The 20,693-nt window shown below is 37.4% G+C and overlaps 1 protein-coding gene across 1 annotated transcript; it reads left to right on the top strand.

The window, feature by feature from the left end:
- The first annotated feature begins 1 nt into the window (after position 1).
- On the top strand, positions 2 to 20,419 carry HACL1 (2-hydroxyacyl-CoA lyase 1). Its single transcript, XM_083866066.1, has 17 exons — positions 2 to 102; positions 1,051 to 1,155; positions 4,660 to 4,700; positions 5,255 to 5,335; positions 7,948 to 8,020; positions 8,536 to 8,613; positions 9,585 to 9,679; positions 10,091 to 10,203; positions 11,845 to 11,980; positions 13,130 to 13,235; positions 14,581 to 14,664; positions 14,949 to 15,050; positions 15,978 to 16,132; positions 17,266 to 17,424; positions 17,703 to 17,810; positions 18,411 to 18,597; positions 18,999 to 20,419. The coding sequence occupies exons 1-17, from the start codon at positions 46 to 48 to the stop codon at positions 19,029 to 19,031; spliced, it is 1,713 nt and encodes a 570-aa protein (XP_083722192.1). The 5' UTR covers positions 2 to 45; the 3' UTR covers positions 19,032 to 20,419.
- Positions 20,420 to 20,693: the final 274 nt, after the last annotated feature.

The raw sequence follows: 20,693 nt of genomic DNA, 5'->3' as shown, positions 1-20,693 counted from the left end.
CCCGGGTGCAGGTCCGGCCGGTTCCAGGCGGGCGGCGGGACCGACATGGCGGGCGAGGCGGTCAGCGGGGCGCAGCTCATTGCCCAGGCCCTCAGGGCGCAAGTAAGAGCGCGGGCGTGGGGCCGGCAGCCTGCTGGCCGGGATAGCCTGCAGCGAGTGAATGTGCGCGGCCGGACTCACCCCGACCGGCGCTGCCGTTTTCCCGGGGGTGGGCGGACGGGGCTCGCCCCGCCGCTTTGTGGGAGGGAGGGAGGGAGGGAGGTCCCGCCGCACAGGCCGGGAACGGCCCGGTTCCGGTGCCGCCGGGGCGGCCGTGAGCTGCTAACCCCGGGGAGGCGTTCCCTAGACCGACACCGATTCCCTTCTTGTGGAGAGCCTGTCCCATTCCCGATCCTGCCCATTCCCGATCCTGCCCGTTCCCGAGCTCAGGCGATCCCCCATTACACCGAGCAATGCCGAGGGGCCTCTGCGGCTCTCCCCGTGACACCGGGGTGTGCCTCCTGCGCCACCTGTACAGCCACAAAAACCTTTTCTCTAAACTCGAGATGCTGCAGGCCTGGCACGGGTCTTGGGAGAAGACTGCGTTTGGCCTGTGAAACATGGGAAAGTAGTTCAGTTGTAATCCAGATAAGCGTCGTCTTCTTTAGCTCTGTGTTTCTGTGGACACGGTATTTTCTCAACCGTTTCTTGGGGGCTTTTTGCCGTGATTTCCTGAAAACACAAAGCTGACATACTGAGGATCGGGAAAGTGACATAGCAGAGATGTCCCAGGTGAGAATTGCTCAGTAGAAAGCACTAAATGCACATTGACCGAGGCACTGAACCATTGTCCCTCTGCTCGTAGAACCCCAAAATCCAGGGCTTTCACAGCCACAGGGGGCTGAGCTGCAAACACCAGCTGATGTTTTCACAGTGACCTGTGAGCTTCTCTGTGACTATGTGTGTTACATTTTAGTTTTAGTGTGCCTGTGTAGTTAGCATGTCTGTGCTTATTAAAGCTGTCTTTTGGGGAAAAAACAGTCTGACTTTTCCCAACATTTTTCTTTATAGAATATTGAATACATGTTTGGCATTGTTGGTATTCCAGTCACTGAAATCGCAATTGCAGCCCAGGCGGTTGGAATAAAGTATGTGGGAATGAGAAATGAACAAGCTGTAAGTATGTATCTGTGGTGGGACCAACCCTTTCCTTAACTGTTCTACAATGGAACAAAACCCAGTTTAAATTTCCTTACAAGAAAGAATGTGGTCTTTGAATTTTCCTTTAAAGAACCCTTACCGGAGCAGCCACTGTTGTTTTGGAATGGTGCATTGGGTTGAGTGTTGCTTTGTGCCCTTCTTTCCCCACTTCCTTTTTAAAGTGGCTCCTCCTTTTCTGTTAAGGGAATTGCATCTTGCATTTAAAAATGGCATTCTCCAATAAGGGAGCAAGGATAGGAGAAAAAAAAATAAGAAAAAAAGAATTTAAAGACAGAATGTGATAAAGAAAAAAAAAATTATCAAAGTTATCTCCTTCAAGTGATATATTGTCAGATATTGTCTGCTGGGTTTTGAGATGCACATCCAGGGCTTTTTGTTTTCTGTAGCTTTCTACACACTTTCCAATATCATCATTCTCACTCCATCTGGTAATATTTTAGTTCTTTTTAGGACTTTATTACCGACCTCTTTATTTTTTTCCCTTGTCTGTGTGGTGCTCTTAAGTGCCCAAAGAGGAAAGTTTTCCTGTTGATTGATAAACTTGTTCTGACAATTTAAATAATTATTGGTTTTTTTCCTTAACTATGTTTTAAAAGCTCACAGAACAGCAAACCATAAAAAGTAATAATGCTTCCAAGTGCTCAAAATCAACCATGAACATGTACTTAAGGCTCTATTATTTATGTATATTTCAACTTTGTTGTGTAGGTGTCAGAAACTAAGAGCCAAGCTCTTCAGCTGCTAGTTCAGCATTTGTTTGGTTTCCCACAGTAGTAACTGTTTAATCTCAGTAGATTCTGGGGTGGTCTGAGGTTGAAGATAATAACCTCAGGTTTATACATAATTTTCAAGGGTTGCTGCACAGGAAGGGGAGCTGGCTGCTGAACTGATGGCACAGGGACCAGCAACTTCCCATACCTGATCTACAGCAGTTGCCAGTTTTCTTTAATTTGTGTAGTCAGTAAACTTTGGGATTGTGCCAGTCCTCAACAAAGTATTGTTAGAGTAGTTCTCCTAAATCTGGTAATTGTGAGCTGTATGTTTTTGGTGTCAAATCCTTACATTGTTATATTGGAATGTGAGAATTTAGAGGAATGCATGTCCCTACGGAAAATCCATAACATATGAGAGAGGCAAATATATACAAACATGTTTAAAAGGTGTACTTGAGTCTTTGAAGAACTGGGAATTTGGCACAATCTTTATGTTCCTGTAGGCAATTTAGCAAATATTCTAGTTTTAGCTGTGGTTACTAACATTATTAAAATTAATTTCCTCGTGTGTGTCTGTAATTAACAGAGAAGATTGCTTTGCACTGCTAAATGAGATGCTGTTCTATTTATTACTCTTCACTAGATGAAGGAGACAAAAAACATTGTGCTAATAGATGATGAGCTGCTTTCCTTAGTGGAATAAAAACAGCACAAAGACTAGTTTTAATGTCAAAATGTCAGGATTTCTCTTTGGAGAGTAGAAAAGGATGAATGGAGCTGCATCTTGTGAGTTTTGGTTTCTTCTTTATCCTCAGTGAATAAGAGGTAATTTCTTGGCAAAGGCTGGAAGATTATATATAGTATGTTCAAGATATACTCATTATATACATGTCATAGTTTTAAATGTCTCAGTTGTGTGGTCTGGCTGTGGAGGATGTGTATACAGCTGCCTCCTTTATTGGTGAAGGCAGATGTATATGATATATGGAAAATTAAGAGGGTTTTTTCCAGAGGTTGAGTATTTATCTCATTTCTAGGCCAGATGTAGCAAAAGGATTTCCCTGTAAAAGTAGTAATATTTTAATTAGTAGTGTTCATAGGAAATAGGGCCCATAAAAATTAAAACACAATAAAATCTCATGATGAGATAATAATTAAGCAATGTACTTGTTGGTTGGCATCATTATGTTCTTATTCTGCCCAGGACAGTGGTGGAGTCAGCATCCCTGGAGGTGTTAAAAAATGACTGGACCTGGCACTTAGTGCCGTGGTGCAGTTGACAAGATGACGGTTGGTCACAGGTTGGACTCGGTGATCTTGGAGGTCTTCTCCAACCTTGATGTTTGTGTGAAAAGTTCATAGAAGTGCAGAATAGAAGCACCTGATGAAAGCATGAAGCTAAAGATAGCACCACCAATACCCATAAGCTGGTCTCCTGTGGCCTGTGACATGGCATAAGTTTGCCAGAAGCATTTCACCTGCATCCATGTGCCCTTTGAAGGGAAAACTGTGTGGCAGCTTCACAGGGGTGTGTTTTCTGTACCTGTCCTTGCAAAATTAAAGATTGCTGCGATTGTTTAGAAGACTGATAACCCAGATCAGTTCTAAATTTCAAAACCCCCTTTACTATGTGGTGATTTGTTAACAACACATATTGTTTATGTTAGTTCTTAATCTTAATAATAATTATCACTACGTATTCAGAGCAATTTCTTGATATTTGTATCCTAAGTTAGTTGTGAGCATACAATATGCTAGAGTTGGTGCAGCAGTGAAGGGAATTGAGCTCGAGAACCCTTTAATAGTGGAAGCTGGAACCAAAGTGGGCATCTTATCACCAGAGCACTCAATTATAACTAAAGTCAAATCTCCACTCTATTTAAAAATGAAAGCAGCAGGTTCTAAGGCCAGAAGCTTACTTAAAAAATTACAAAATATTGCAAAATTAGGGATTTTTCCATTAAGTGTTAGAACTTGATGATTTCAAGACAGGAGTATGAAAATATGAGAGAGTGAGCAATGTCACATGTGAATTCCTGAGTTCTCTTGTCACCTGTAAACTTCTTGATCACATACTGTCTTTTTACCAGGTGAAATTTATATCCAGATGTTTCATGTTATAGATGTTAACATTTGTAGATGTTACTTTCATATTTTTATTCAAAACACAATTTTTCTTTAAATGTGTGGTACCGAAGTGGAGTGAGAAGTATTTCAGCAGCTCAGCTTGTAAAAGACAATCCCGAATCATCTAACTGTTCTCTCCAGTGTGAGATTTCAACCTTTGCTTGACTTCTGAAATACAGTATTTCTGAAATGGCTGCATTTCTGCTTGTTGTTTTTCTCTTGCAAGTCCCTCTTCCACTTTCATCCAGAAGGCAATGGAAAGCAGAAGTTTCATGTTTTGTTCTATTTATTTTTCTTCCCTGGTTTTTGTTGGGTTTTTTTATCTGGTTGATACTTTTCTTTTTCAAATCCTGAATAATCCTAATGTAATATCTATTAACAACAGGAGCCTGAAATGTGGAGAGAAGTGGAGAAAGTCTTGAGATTTTTCACATTAATCTTCATTGACACGTCTTATAATGGAAAGGGCTAAGTGGAGCTTTTACGTACATTTAAGCTCTTATAGTCAGGGAAGAATCTGTATCTGCTTATTTTCAGTATTTTTGTTGAAAGTTATGTACAAAATATCATTAAATATATACATCATAATAATAATAATAAACTCCGATGTTTTCAACAGGCCTGTTACGCGGCATCTGCTGTTGGATATTTGACTGGCAGGTATGTAAAGAGTGTGCAAAGCTGTTAAGAAATGCTCACTAGTTAAGAATTACCATTTTTTATCTCATCACCAGCAATAACAAGTGTCTCTGCCTGAAGTAAATTTCAGTAAAACTTGTGTTGAATCAGATATATTTCTTCCAGTATGAGCTTTCTTCATTGGTGATTGATGATAAAGTGCAGTTGAGAAAACTGCAAACATACATTTCCCAAATTGCATATAAACATTAGATGGTGGTGCAAATGTGATAGAATAAGTTGGGAACTGTGTTAGGATGAGCCTGTGTATATTGCCCACCTCTGTGGGTGGCACATAATTGTTCACTTGTCTTTCTAATTGGATTGGTACAGCTTCATAGGTCCTGATTTCCATGTCTACCTTTAGTCATTCATACAAATTCCTAGCCATTCATGAGTTTTGATGACATGAGTAAAACTTTAGTATTTTATATTTCAGCACCTTACTAATTTTTGTTGATTATTTATTTGGTGTTTCCTGTGCTCACTTTCCTTTTCTTCCCTCGTCTTTTTTTCTTTTTGTATTTTCTGTGCAGACCAGGAGTATGTCTTGTAGTGTCTGGTCCAGGCTTCTTACACGCCCTCAGTGGAATGGCAAATGCAACCATTAACTGCTGGTAATTTAACTGCATTTTCCCTTTACAATTTCAGTAGTTGTGTGTTGATACTTGTTTCAGATGTTGAGCTCCACGTTATTTAGTATTTTACTTTTTTCCCCTTTCATGTGGATAATGAGAAAGGAATTCATCCTTTATCAACTTTAAAATTAATTTAGTTACATTTTTTGTACTCTCATGGATAAAATTCTTGATTTTGTCCTACCCAATTGTGTGTATATTAGAAAATCTATCAGTATAGCTGGTTGTATGGATGTGTTTGAAAATGAAGTCAATATAATGTAATGCTTTCATGATCATGGAAATCATCTTAAAGGTGTTTCCTAAATTTAAATTCATACTGCCTTTGAATTACTGTATTTCATACGTGAATAAATTGACAACTGCATTGTTAAAATCTCTATTTTCTCCCCACGCAGACATTTAGAGCAGTAATTAAGTATTGAATTAAAAGATGTACAGAGGGATAGGATTCACTCTATAAGCCTTCACTGAGACATGACAGCTTTGTCTGGTCTGCCACTGAAAGCTGTTCAGAAAGCTGTGCTGAGGTATTTTGGGAAGAAGCTGTAGCAATACCAAGCAGATGTGTTCACAGAACAGAATGTGATCCAGAACAGTGTGATCTGGAACACTGAATTAGCAGTGGCTGATGGATGGGGGAAGCTTGGTAATGGGAACACTAACAAACCAAGTCTGACATTTTGAAAAAAGTCCTTTAGTGTTAAAATTCTTGTTTTAAAAAATGAGTTATTGACTAAGTTTTGCTGTCACTATTTGACCTTAGACTAAAAAAGGAAGATTATATGAAAACCTTGCTTTTGACCTGTCAGGAGTTTGGTTATAAGACAGAAGTGTGCAATGTAATTTACTTATGGATTTGCAGGAGACATTTTTGAGGGTAAAACCTCTTGATATTTTATGCTGAAAATTACCTGCCATGCTGCTGCATCCTGTCCTGTCTCATTCTGAGCAAGATTTTGTACCTCAGTCTGGTTGTGACAATAGACTCCAAAGACAAGTGTGTGATAGTTGGTAAGATATGGGTTAAACACAAGCATGCTCTTTCCCTGAAGTTGGAGTTATTTTTTTTCTTTCAGTTTATTGAAGTTCTTCTCCTGCAAGTCCATAAGACTTATCATTATTAGTTTCATTATAGTCAAGTGTTCTTTCTGCCTCACTATTGTTTTTGCCTTGCTTTATAAGCACTGGTCTTCAAAATGTCTACAATATTGTGACAGTAGTACAATGATTTCCTGGAGGGAAAGACTTCTTTCTAGGTAGAATTTTAAACTTCAAGGGCAGAACTAAATCTTTTCAAGATATAGCTGTTGGAGTTGGCTTTCTAAATAGTAGACCAGTTTTGTAATTGGGAAGTATTTACTTTGTTCATTGAAATATTTAAATAAATTTGGAAAAGGCAAGTGAGAGGAACATTGGGTTTGTCACTGTCAAACAGTCTTGGATAGTAATAATCATTTTGCTGAGGGGAGAGAATAAGCAGAGTAAAATGTGTAGAGCAGTCACCAAGTGCATTTTTCCATAACAATTTTTCACAGAGGTAAAATACAGCCGGAAGTTCTCATTTCACTGCGCCGGGGGATTTGAACTGAGATTTTGATTTATGGCAGAGAAATGGATATTGCTTATGAAGCTTGAATTTAGATACATATATCCCCAAGCCTTGTGGGTGATTAAATTTAGGATTATGCATGGAACACACTGGAAATGTTTCAGCTTGATACATTGTATAGATAAATGCAGTCAAAGGAAAGGCCGTATCTGAAGAGAAATTGTTCAAGAGAAAAAGCCTGGAAAGCTATTGACCCAACATTTCAATATAGTGCAGATGAATAAGGAGATTAATAAAACAACTCTCTTCTGTTGACTCAACACTTATCATTTTAAGGAGTTTGACCTACAATTTGAATAAAAGATAGGTTTTCCTTCACTGTAGAAAAATTATTTATTATATTTTGTGGAAATTACAATAAAAATGCACTCCTGTGGAATGTCAAACCCTTATTTTAAAGTAATACTCCCTTCCTCGCATAGTTTTGAACTAATTTAAGTTCAGGACTGCTTGCAGGCATGTTAATTTTTTGTCTGTTTATTTGGGGTTTGGAGGTTTTTTTGCTAAAATCAAAATGCAGGGAGTGGTACTCTCAGTCAGCTAATTTCTGCTGTGTTCCAAACTGTATACAAAGAAAATATAATCTTTTTGAAAAATTGTGTTTGGGCTTGTTTCTTAGTTCTAGTGCTTGTGCATGTTACAATACCATTTATAAACACACATCTTAATACTTTTTGGACCAATCAGTATTTTTTAACTTCTTATTAGGTGTTGTCATCCCTTCAAACCAGTGTGTCACCCATATTATCAAACTTGAATGAAAATTGCCTGCAATGTGATTTGGTTTAAGAATTTCTATGGTGCAAGTCACTTAATCTGGCCAAATTGTCCCAAAACTGGTGAACCAAGAGCTGCTGGGAAAGCTACTGGCTGACACTCTGATATTTAGAATCCATTTCTGTATTCTGTATCTGTTGGTGATATATATATACACACTCATGAGGTTTTTTTGTTTGTTTTTTTTAATATACTTTTCTAGGCCTTTGATTGTTATTGGAGGTTCTTCTGACAGAAATCAGGAAACCATGGGAGCTTTCCAAGAATTCCCACAGGTACACAGACATAAAACTTTCTATAGAAAGTTTTCAGTTAAATAATTCTTGTTCTTCATTATTGTAGGGAAAAAGCTCCCGAACACTACCACTTCCTAGCAGATCTTATAATGCTGTTGATTTGCTCCATCTACTGGTTTAAAATTGACATTGTGTAAATACAGCAGACAGCCTGGAATGTCCTTGTGCCTACTTATGTTGGAATTCATACTCTGTTTTAGGTTTTCAGCTAGTATAAATTACCTTTGTTTGTTCTGAGATGGACAAAGGCAAAATGTCCAAGAAAATAAACCAGTTTATGGGGAAGGAAAAAAAAAGCAAAAAACCTTAAGCACTTGGAGGAATGAGTATGGTTTTGACAGTTTTCACCAGCTGTTACTGCATTTTTCCATGAGGAGGTTTCCACCTTATTGCTTTTCATCTGGCATTTCTTTCATTTTATTCATGTTGAAATGAGACGGAAATGAGCAAATCACTTTGATAAATCAATACAACGGTTATTTGCCTTTATATAGGTTGAAGCTGGCAGGCTGTACAACAAGCTGTCTGTCCGCCCAAGCAGCCTGGAAGTTATTCCTGCTGTTATTGAAAAGGTAAGAAAAAATACAAAATTAACAACAGAACATCAGGTAACTGTCACCTGTGTAAGTTTTGAGGGTTTATTTTTGTACAGTTGTTACTCTAAGTAATTTGCTCTGGCAAATAGGAGGTGATGGTTGATTGAGTAAATTAACAATTGGGGAGGTTCTGCCTTATGAACAATGCTATGAAATTGGCTAGAAATAGATCCTAGACCAGTCTGATGTTTACTGATCCCTGCAGTGCTTTTTGTTAGCTTCAGATAGAGTTGGAAAATTTTTATGAAATAAATGCTTTTAGGGAGAGATGCAATAACTAGAAATGTAATGCTTCAGCTGTTTTACCACTGTCATGTGAAGGAGATTTGGAGGGGGGGCAGTGGAGATGGTTGTGTTCGGGGTTTGACTTCTGTTGTTGCTTTGTTGGTTTTTTTGAGAGTGAGAGAAAACACGTCCTTATCTCAGTGCTTCAGAGAGGATTAGAGAAGTCTCTTGGTGCTGCTGTAGCAGCCCTTCAGCCTTGTCAGCCTAAATTCTGCATACAGTCATACTCTTTACAGAAGTGCAAATTCAGCAGAGCATCTACCTGCAATAGAAGAACTGGGATCAAAAGCAACAGAAAATGTAGGCATTGGTTATCTTGGTTTTACTCTGTGCTACTTTAAGTAGAATTCATCATGAATGTTTAATTTTATATCTCCAAACATAACAGCTGATAATGCAGTTGTCTCATTGCAAATTAAACAAAGAATTTAGAGTCTAATACTGTACATCTGCTGAAAGGTATATAAGAAAAAGCATAAATAGCTATCAAAACTTTATTTTGTTGGTAAAAATCAGTCCATGGAAGTTTCCACTACGATGAATCAGCAAAATGAAACTCTGCACCTTTTCTGCCTACAGAAGAGTTTTCTTGCTTTTTTGAATAGAAATATTTTTAAAAGCCTGTCAAACAGTGATTAAAGCTGTGATTGTATGTTTTCTAGGCTGTAAGAACCAGTATGTATGGTCGTCCAGGTTCCTGCTATATTGACATACCCGGGGATTTTGTGAATCTTCAGGTGAATAAGAGCTCTGTCAAGTGCGTAAAGATTACCTTCATTATTTTTCAAGTCACTGAACAAAAGAAATTCATTTATAGGTTAATTTTGTGTTTTATTTTCCTAAAACAAGGAAATCCAGCCTCTAAATGTAACATTCCATCATAACATGGTACAGGTTACAGTTTGTAATGAAATATGCAAAAAAGAATGAGTTAATATGGTAATCTAATGATGGCACTGTAAATCTCTGAGACAACACTACCTACAAGATTAAAGAAACAAGGAGGGAAAACTTCAAAGCCTGTTTAGAAAAAAACATTTCCTGTTCTAATAAATGCTGTAACATGGTGTGTAGCAACTGCAATTTTATGCTAAACAATAGGTTTTGCCTTTCAGCATTTCTTGTTTTGAATTTTTTTAAGAGCCTCTTCTGTTTTGCTTGGCTTTAGATATGTGGAATGCTGCCTGCCACCTCCCATCAGCATGGCTGAACACTCTGCTGTATCCAATGCAGCCTCTGTCATTGCTCTTTCCAAGCAGCCTCTGCTCATCATTGGCAAAGGTAGAGTGCTCTGATGTAGCTTTGAACTGTGCACGTTCAGGACAAGAACAGTGATTGCTTTCCCCCAGAAGTGTTAGCCATCTTTTTAGTCAAAAAAACCAACCAACCAGTAATAAAAACACAGATCCCCTTGGAATTTAATATTAAAATCTGCTCTGGTTTTAGAAATTTTTTTCCTGTTCTGTAATAGTTTATTTTTCATCTAGTTTGAAGAAAAATCAGTTGATAAAATGTAAGTTTATACAGAAAAAAATCAGAAAACTGTTGCCTTTAGTCCTAGAGCCAGTACCAAGGGATCACTTCCAAAATTCTGAGCAAACTTAAATTATATTAAAGAAATTATATTCTCTATCTGATGCTTTGGCATATATAGCAAGGATCAGAGTAACCAAAAGTCATTTTTCTGTTGGTTCTTACTGAAAGTGCCATCCTGCCTGTGTGGGGATATACAGCAACACATCAGGTGCTGCTGCTGTTAATGTTTTACAGACTTTTCATTGTACTCTGCAATGTAATCAGTTCCTGGAGATGGAGGGTAATTATTCTCTCTGCTGGTTCACTTCTTTTGAAGTGAACTCCTTGCGGAGTGTTAGCCAGTGCAGTGGTGCATTTGTTGAAGATACAGGTCAGCTAGAAAAAGAATTGAAATAACCAGCTCATTTAACCCAGGCTGCTTTTCTGCAGATGTGGGGAATGATCTCTATCTGTGTTTAATTAAGGAGTGCAATGATTGAAATGAGATGGATCTTATGATTGATTAGGTAGTGAAATTGAAACCAGAAGGTAGATCAGAAGAAATTATGGGTTTGTTTTTTTTTTCTCTCCGGCTGGATACACATGAAAAAAGGGTGTTCTTCAAAAGAGAAAGGTGGAAAATGTTAAAAAAAGATCTGTGTTTTGTCAATGTCAGCAATTGAGAGTCTACTCAACAAATGTACCTGGATGTGTGCTATATACTGTTGTTAGCAGAATTTTTGAAAGATTTACAGAAGTATATTCTTCAGGATTTAAGGCTCACGAATTCAAGGCATGAAGGACCAGTCAGTTAGTCTAGGTTGCCTGGGGAAGCTTAATTCAGCAGCCATGTACTGCTGCAGCATCACAGGAAATGTGTGCCCAAACACATACCTTTGCAAGGACTTGTCTGTGCTTCTCTCTTCTCACTGAAGGCTTATAGTAGAGTCTTTGGGCAGGTTGTTATGGAGCATGTGGTACAGCAGCATGCAGGGGGTGACCAAAAAATGACATGACACAACATAAAAGGTCATCTCATGTTGCTGCTGCAGAAGTCTCTGTTACATAATACCAAACTTCACCCACTAAAAAATTGTCATTTTAAATAAACAAAATCTCCTGGTTTTTTCCCTGCCCTGCTTCATAAAAATTGATAAAATAGTTCAGCTGAAGTCTTACAAAAAAACACAAGCTAACAAAACTTTTTGTTAAAAATAGGTGAAATTTTAACTGTAGATATCTGTGGTTTGGCATGTTTAGTTTTGAGTTCTTCAGAATGAAAAATAACAGGCAGCTTTCATAATGGGAAACAGAACTCTTTCTGCCATAATGTAATGAGCTTAATTGAAGTTCAAGCAAATACAGTTGGTTTCTGTAGTATTAAGCAGTCTCTTTCGTTTCATTCAGGTGCTGCTTATTCACATGCTGAAAACAACATCAGAAAGTTGGTGGACCTTTGTGGACTGCCTTTTTTGCCTACACCAATGGCAAAAGGAGTAGTTCCTGATAACCATCCAAATTGTGTAGCTGCAGCAAGATCAACGTAAATATAAAGCAAGGCTTCTAATCCTAACAACTGAGAAACTACTAGGAATTTTGGTGGTCTACAGACGCCAGGGAAGAGAAAATTCATACCACAAAAATATTTTCAACCATGTTTTGCACCTCACTGTAGAGTACTGAAGATCTTGCTGGGAAAGGGACAACAGATTTAGGTGGATCACCTTAGAACACTGACCAGGAAGATACTTTGAGATATATTTATAATCTGTAGCTATGAAACCTATGGCAAGTAGATGGATCAATGTTGCTAGTGTGTATTTTGTGACATAAAACAGAGCTGGCAAACAGTTTATGTTAAATTTTTAATTTTGTACACTAGACAAACTCCTTTTTGCTTTAACACCATAAACAGAAGCTTGAACCGCCCATGTTGCAGTTGAAGTTTTGCCAGCTGTTGTCTCTGTGTGGTTTTTGCAATACCCTATCACTAAATTGCACCTTATTTATAAAGAAAAGTAAGATATTTCAAACTACACTGAAAGACTGTGTTTGAAATAATTTTTAACAGGTTTTTGGGGTTTTTTTTACTTTTGGCAACATTAACGTGAATGGGCTCTTAAGAACCCTAGTATGTATGAATATGCAGAGAGTCAGTTTGCAGATGGAACATTTATATACCCTGAAAGTAAAATGCTGTCCATTGCTGAGCATCTTAGCTTTATCACTGTTAAACATGCTGCTAGGAAGAATGGAGAATAAAAGAATATACCAAATATTGTCTGCCTCTCTGGAAGGGAAATTAATGGGAGACTAAACTGAGAGGCCCATACAATCTTAACTTTGGCACCCACTGTTGCCAGTGTCACAATAGTGAGTTTTTTGCTTTAACCTCAGCATCATTCTAGCATCTTGCTGGTCTCCTAATGTAATGATTCTTCTCCTAAATACAGTGTAATAGGAAAACAGTAATTAATTTTCTTCTTAAGTTCCTTAACTCAAGAATAGCTTGGTGATTGGCTGTATAAAAGGATACAGGGTTTTGGGGCTAAGCAAGCAGCTTAGAGGAAGGAAGAATTATATGTGTATTCTGGGGTTTGCTGTGGTGGTTAGGATTGCTTCTAATTTTGCAAAGACTGTTAAATGTAATAGTGATTCCTTCTTATCTGGTTTTGTCATTTCCCTTTATTAGGGCATTACAGCATGCTGATGTAATCGTCTTGCTTGGTGCAAGGTTGAATTGGATTTTGCATTTTGGTCTTCCACCAAGGTATCGACAGGATGTAAAGGTTATTCAGGTAAGGTGGAAAATAATTATTTCTTAATGGAAGTCTTCTGTGTTCTAGCATTGCCCAGAGCAATTATCATGCATTATTTTGGTAATGTATTTCATGTGACAAGTACTGCCAGATTGACAGTGCAATATGGTGCATATAGGTAAGGTAATTCTGCAGAAATACTTATATCTTTAATTGTGGTTTTTGCTTCTTAATTTTTTTCTAAGAATGCTTATAATATTGTTCCTGATATCAAGAGCTTGGTACTGCTATAAAGAGGAGGGCAGACACTTCTATGCACTTGACTAATACAGGGTTAGACTCACAATACTGTTGTGATTTTTGGAGCATTGGAATTTCTGTGATTGAAAGAAAACTGTCGTTGAAATTGTGGAATCTTTCATACTGCTCTCTTGACTGAGTTTTTCTGAAAAAGAACTGCTTTCAGATCCCGTCATAATGTAAGAGCTCAGTCACTTGGAAATGAAATAAGAGGAAGAAAGGCTATTTAACTAATGAATGCATTTGACAGTCTGCCAGCTCTTAGAAAGAGATTTAAATTGTGTCCTTAAATTGTGTCCTTAAAATCTCCTCCCCAAGAGTCTGTGATCAAATAGTAGTAGTTGATCCGACATGTTGGATGTCCTGCTTACACTGACCTGGAACATAGTCTAAAATTCCAAACTTTGCAATAGCATTAATTTTTAAGCTAGATTTTTAAAAATACACATTATTTTTACAAATATTATTTTTACAAATAATACATATTATATGTTTCCTCTTCCTAAAAAATTTAAAGAAAATAATTTTTCATCTCACCTATTTTTTTCACTATCAGAGATTAGTATTAAAATACTAAGTCCGTTCAGAGTCTGTGTGACCTAGTCAAAAATAAATTTATGTAACCTTAGAGAGCTCGTGCATCACTGATAGATTTGCTTCAGTAGCTGCAACTTTTCAGTTTCTTCACGCTAAATTCTTACTGTCAAGTAGCATACACAGTTTTCTCAGTGAGAAAATACTGCTTTGTATAGACTTTGAGGGTATACCTGAGCCTAGATTTTTAGCTCTCATACAGTGTTGCAGTTTTACAGTGTCTGCAGAAGCTTGAAAGAACCAAGCAGTCAACTTTAAGGATATATATGACTTTTTATTAAAATAGGTATGTACCATAGGGTTTTACTTTGTATGCAGGATTTTCTGGTATCATATCAAGGAAAGGCAAAGGAAGTTACCTTTACAGCCAAAACAAGGTATGAAGACTTTTAGACATCTGTGTATGTAAGGCCATGTTCCTCACTTGAACTGGAAAAAAAAAGTTCTTAATATCCTTGAGTTAATGGTTGTCTTTCTTTTTGAAATACAGATTGATATTTGTGCAGAAGAGCTGGGGAATAATGTGAGGCCAGCTGCAACTTTATTAGGTGACATAAAGGCTGTGACTGAGCAGGTAACGTAATGTCCCATGTCCTCTGGTTTTGACCTCAGTTTTCTCTGATTCATGTGAAGTAAGTTGCCAGTTAAAAATAAAAGAAAAAGTGTTCAAGGAAAACTATTTTTCAGGCAGTATATTCATGTTGTATATCCAGTCTATTCTCAAATTATATGTTAAAGGTTCTGATTTGTGTTACTGCGACTGTGCTGGGATTGTTCTTGATAATGTTATTATTGATGCTTTTGTTGTCTTTTAAACATATTGAAAGACCCCTCTACAGCATTTCAATATCGTTCCAGCTCTTAGAAGAATTCAAGAAAAGATCATGGAAATACCCTTCTAATTCAGAGTGGTGGCAGAAACTAAGAGGGAAAATAAAGAACAATGAGGAAAGATCAAAGGTAGTGTGGCATTAAAGAAATTAAAAGGTTTCTTGCTATAACAGGCGCTGTCAGTTTTGTAACTGGTCTATATCCAGCCTCCTCAATTATTTCTCAGTTAAGTCACCCAGACTTCGAAAATTTGTACCATTCTGGTACAGGCTTACTCTTATGCTTAGGAACTGTAAACATTATAGGTTAAGTATTTTATGATTTTGTATAAATTTGAACTGTAGAAATCATTACACTTTGGGATTGGATTCTTAAAGCCAGCAGTAGAAGACCACAGCCAGAGCTGCTGTATTATGAGCAGTGACTTCTAAGCAATGGACAGATACTCCAAGTACTCCAAGTGGAAGCTGGCTTGGGTGAAGACACATTCTTAATTTTCTTCTAATCGTAATCATTGTTTGTAATGTGCAGTTTAGCAATGCTGGTCTAAGTTTAATCTATGTTAAAAGCAAGTAGCTGTTAAGACCAAGAGAGTAAAGATGCTTGGTATATACCTAACTTTATGTAACTCATATTCTGCAACTTCAGATGCATGTTCCCAAGACTGGAATCTAAAATAAAAATACATTCTAGCAGATTGCTTTTTTGAATTACCTCCCAGCGCACAGATGACAGCTCACTTAGGGTTGTCAATAGTCAAACCTGGGTGCAGAAAAATTTCATATGCCTCTTGAGTTAAACTGAGTTTTAATAGCTTCTGCTAATGAATAGGCCATTGAAGGGTTGCTGAGCTTGTTGAGCCTCTGATAAATACGTTGTTGTGTTACCAGGACAGATACAGAAGGAGTGACTTTGATGTAATATGTGGAAAACCAAATACTCCAACCTTACTTATCCAACAGAGTGTATTTTTATTTCCATCATTATTATTTATGTGTCTCTGTTTTGCACCTTAAATTCTATTCATGGGAGTTACTAATACCTTTTATTTTTAAGGGATTAGCATTACAGAAATCTCTGCCTATGAATTATTATACAGTCTTCCATCACATTAGAGAGCTGATACCCGAGGACTGCATTTTAGTAAGTGAGGGAGCAAACACCATGGACATTGGACGAACTATGCTTCCAAATTTCTATCCCCGTCAAAGGTGTGGTATCTTTTGTTCTAAGTCAACAGACTACATTTCTGCATAAATGTTTTCATTTAGCTAAGAAATATAATGGTCTGGAAAACAGAAGTATAATATGTTAAGAGAGGGATTAAGGAAAGTTTTCCACTCACATACTGATGTCATGTCATAAATTTTTACAATTCTCTGCAGCACAAAGGTGATAGTTGCTCTTTCTCTTGTGGAAAGTGAGTGATGAGCATTTAATTCCCTGACCTAGATGTTTGTTTCTGTGTTCAGAGTCTGTGGTAAATATTGATGAAAAGTAAAAACAATCACTGGAATTCTCATGTTGAAAAGAATTCATATGAAGACTTTTTTTGGAATACTTCAAAAGGGGAAAACTTGAAAATTGGATTATATATTGGGTATGCTTTCGCGTAAACCTGCATGCCTAAGATGTAGGTACTCAATATACTGCTTTGTGAACAAAACAACAAATAAGCAAGAAAACTCATGTGCTTCCAGTAGAGTTGGAGGAAGAGTGTTCATTTTCCCCTCGTATTTAAAATAAGGACACAGTAATGTTACTGGTTGTCTCTTCAGACTGCACTGCACATATCTGAAAGCAAATTCGAGCAGTTGACCCTAGAATAATCTAGTGCTTTATGTACTTTTGTATCCATTATGTGCTTCTGATTGAAATGATCTAACTAAATTATAGCTTTCAATTTGATTTCAAATGGTTGAACAGAAGACTAAAATTTGAACAGCAGTATTTAATCAATAGCTTTCAGACTAATAGTTATATTTTCAAGGAATTAAATATAGAAATATTTCATGTTGTCTGTCTCTACAGTAATTGAATGTTTTTGAAATACTGTTACTATGCAAGCTAAAAGCATATGAGAATAGTTCTTTATTGTAGCACTAGTGTATAAGAGTTCTTCATTTTCATTTGAGTTCCAGTATGTTTATATCACTTAAAACATTTGCAGTTTTATCAAATGTTTGACTGAATATAATAATCTTTACATGTGGTATCTCTTTATACCAGTTGTTTATAAAACAGTATTTGAATACTATATGGCAGAGTATTAAAAGTAAGGCATGGATGAATTTAAGAGATTGAGTAGAAATAAAGGGATAGTAATTCTGAGTTTTCCCTTTAGGCTTGATGCAGGTACTTTTGGAACCATGGGAGTGGGTCTGGGTTTTGCCATAGCAGCTGCAATTGTAGCCAGAGACCACACACCTGGAAGGAGAGTTGTCTGCGTAGAAGGGGATAGCGCTTTTGGATTTTCTGGAATGGAGGTGGAGACTATCTGCAGGTAACTGGTTTTTTTGGCTGCAGAAGATGCTCTTCAGGGTCACTTTACCTAGGAGACTTTAACTGCTGGTTAACTTTAACTGTGGAGCATCCGTAAAACGCATGAAAACAAGCCAGAATACCTACATGTTGTTGTGATGTAGTGCTTTACCAGTGATGATTAAATCATATTTCAGGTGGAAGTGATCTTTTTTTTAACTTGTAAGAAAAACTACACTCTTAACATCTTAGAGAAGAGGGCAAGTATTTCAGAATTCTTCCAAATGTGTCTTTTTGTAGATACAATTTGCCAATCCTGATTATCGTAGTAAACAACAATGGGATTTACACTGGTTTGGATGCAAATTCCTGGAAGGAGATGTTAAAGTTTGGTGACCCTGCTACATGGTAAGCATCTTCAGAGAATGTCCTGCTAACTGTGGAAGAAGTGAGCAAAATTGATGCTTTCTTAATTTTTAATGCTATATGATCCAAATTAAAATTACTTTTATAAAATCAATTTAGTGCTGGGGCTAAAGTTCAGGTAAGTAAGAACCAGTTACCAAAAGCAAACAGCCAACTTAATTCCAGCCTACTGTTTGCACAACAGATTCTCTATTACTTCTCAGGTTCCTGCAGCAGTTCAGCCCACACAGTACAGAGTTCATAGTGGGCTAATTTTCAAAATCCTGATTCTCTCCAAAATTACCTGAGACTTGAGTTCTGAGTTTACACAGGACTTCTGCTTCTGAACTGAGATCTCTGTACAAAGAGAACTAAAGAGAATTGGGCTAAAGCTTTGCTGATGAATGTCTCCAGAAGATAAAAATGAGTATGCTACCCTGTAAACACATCTTAGGTGATACAGGTACCATAGTTCTTTCAGCCCAGAATTCATCAGGCCAGCAAAATAATAATCTTGGACTTTAAAATTGATGCTAAAGTAATTAAATTAGTCAGCCTGGCAATTTTCCCATGCCCTTAATCATGTTTTCCATTCTGTTACAGTGTACCTCCTGTTTCTCTCCTCCCAAATGCACACTATGAGAAAATTATGTCTGCCTTTGGAGGTAAAGGATACTTTGTTAAAACGCCAGAAGAATTGCAGAATGCTCTGAAAGCAAGTGTGACTGACAAGCAAACACCTTCTCTTATTAATGTAATGATTGATCCACAATCTGAGAGAAAGAAACAGGTATGTGTGTGTTTTCCTTTCTTTTTCTGCAAGCTTCATGGTGATGAGTTTCTGAAAACCTTAGGGACCATCACTTAAATCACAGAGGAGGCAGAGATGGTAGCAAGGCAGAAAGATTGTTCTTAGATTTGGGAAATGGGGAAGATAGATCCTTTTATACCATACCATCTGCTTTCCTTGCTATCTGTGTGTTTGTTTTTTCCCCCCTCTGGCTGTTATTAATGTATAGTGTCCTTGATGACTGTTTCCAGAACTTAAGGTTATTTCTTTTCGTTCTAGACCAAAGCAGATGAAACATTTTTGAGCAGTTTTTATATCCTGTGGATTCCTTCTGGTAGTTAACTGTTTGCCCATTCTGATAAAGTTTTTATTCTGTGTTGATTTGTTTTTTTTGCTTCCAGGAATTTCCCTGGCTGACTCGTTCTAACCTGTAGTAGAAGAGGAAGATGATGGTGGTGCAAGGCAGCACATGAAACAAAACTGAATTGTCTTCTGGAAGTGGAACTGATACAACTGTATTTTGCATAGGCATTGGAACAAAGTGGGATTTTAGAACTGCTGTTAGAGGAATCTTTAAATGCTGAAATTAGGTAATTGTAAAATGGGAAAGACACATATGAATGTATATCAGGCCCTCTAACAGATTGTACACAAACACCAATGATAAAATTATATACTTTTTTCTTTTACTCAGAGTAATATGCATTATTTGTGAATTAAAATCTTGGATTTTCAGGATGAACAGAAGAATAAGGTGAAGGGTTTATGCTGTCTGAAGCATAGAAGTATTTGACAGTCTGCAATTATAGTAGCTTGATTTTTAACCAACCAGACCAACATTCTACTAGTTAAAAACTTTGTCCTCTAAGGACCAAACCAAAGCATCCTGTTGTGAATAATTCCCGATTGGCCTCATGCATCAAAGCCCATTGCATTGGTAGTGGCTTCCTAATTTTGCAGATCGATTTTTCAGCTTTTTCTGAATGTAAAAGTGTGTTAAAAATGCAGACTTATTCAAGGGCTAAGCTCCTGACTACTGAATTTGTTTTTACTAACTGGAACTTAAGGTGTTTGTAGGAAAAGAAAATTCTGGATTTTTGTTTGAAGCTTAGCTCTTCACAGGCACTACCATGTCTGTAGGCTGAAAATGTGGCCGTATTTATTAGTGAGATTTCCAGTATTAATAAATTGTAAATCTTTATAATCAGAAGCATTTTAAATAAAACATTACCCCCATCATCACCAAAATATCAACAGTGACATCAGCAAAAGACCACAAAAACCCCCAAATGAGAACAAAATTTAAAAAAAATCCCTCACCAGAGCAACAGCAATACAAATTATTAGTCTGGAGCATAATGTTCGTTTTGGCTGGCATTACAAAGGAACCACCAGTGTTTGTGCTCTGGTTGGCTAATTGTACAACAAAGGTTCTTTGTGTAACTGGATAGAAACCGAGACTCCCACCTGCACTGTGATGCAGAGATAACATTTAAAGCAGATACTTGGCCTGCCTGGAGCTCTGTCTGCTGTGTTTTCATTTGTTGCTGCATCTGACAATCTGACTTAGAGTTGAGACTTTAAGCTCAATTATGCTTCTGTCATGACCTACAGCAGCTACTCTGCAGGATACTCTGAATAGATTGCTTTACATTTACATCTGTTCTTAAATGCACAGGTTCTTTGTTGTTATTTGCACAAAAGGGAATATTCTATCTCTCATTTGGGGTTTGCTTGCTTTATTTTCTATTATTCCACTGTCAGTAGGTGTTAGTTATCTAGTGGAAGGCACTTGATGACCTAAGGAGAGAAAGGACTGGGCTGGAAGGGGATCATGGCCCTCAGTCAAATTTGTTGCAAAAGGCTTGGCTTATTGGGTCTGGCACTTTAATTTGGGTCTGGCCCAAGGCCATGGGTTACTGTTAGGCAGAGAAATGTAGGAATGACTCTGCACACTAGTACAGGGGGATAATATCAGAAATAATATCTGAAATAATCTGAAGTGCAAAAGGATAAAATCCTAGAATGGATACAGCTCACAGAAAAATGTATGGCTGCTGAGTTGCTGTGTTCTCTGGGGTACTCTGCGACAAAGG

Source organism: Zosterops lateralis, assembly GCF_965231275.1.
Source record: "Zosterops lateralis genome assembly, chromosome: 1".
In the NCBI taxonomy this organism is placed as follows: domain Eukaryota; kingdom Metazoa; phylum Chordata; class Aves; order Passeriformes; family Zosteropidae; genus Zosterops; species Zosterops lateralis.
Note: the sequence above shows the minus strand (reverse complement) of the source record. Positions and strands in the feature narration are given on the sequence as shown.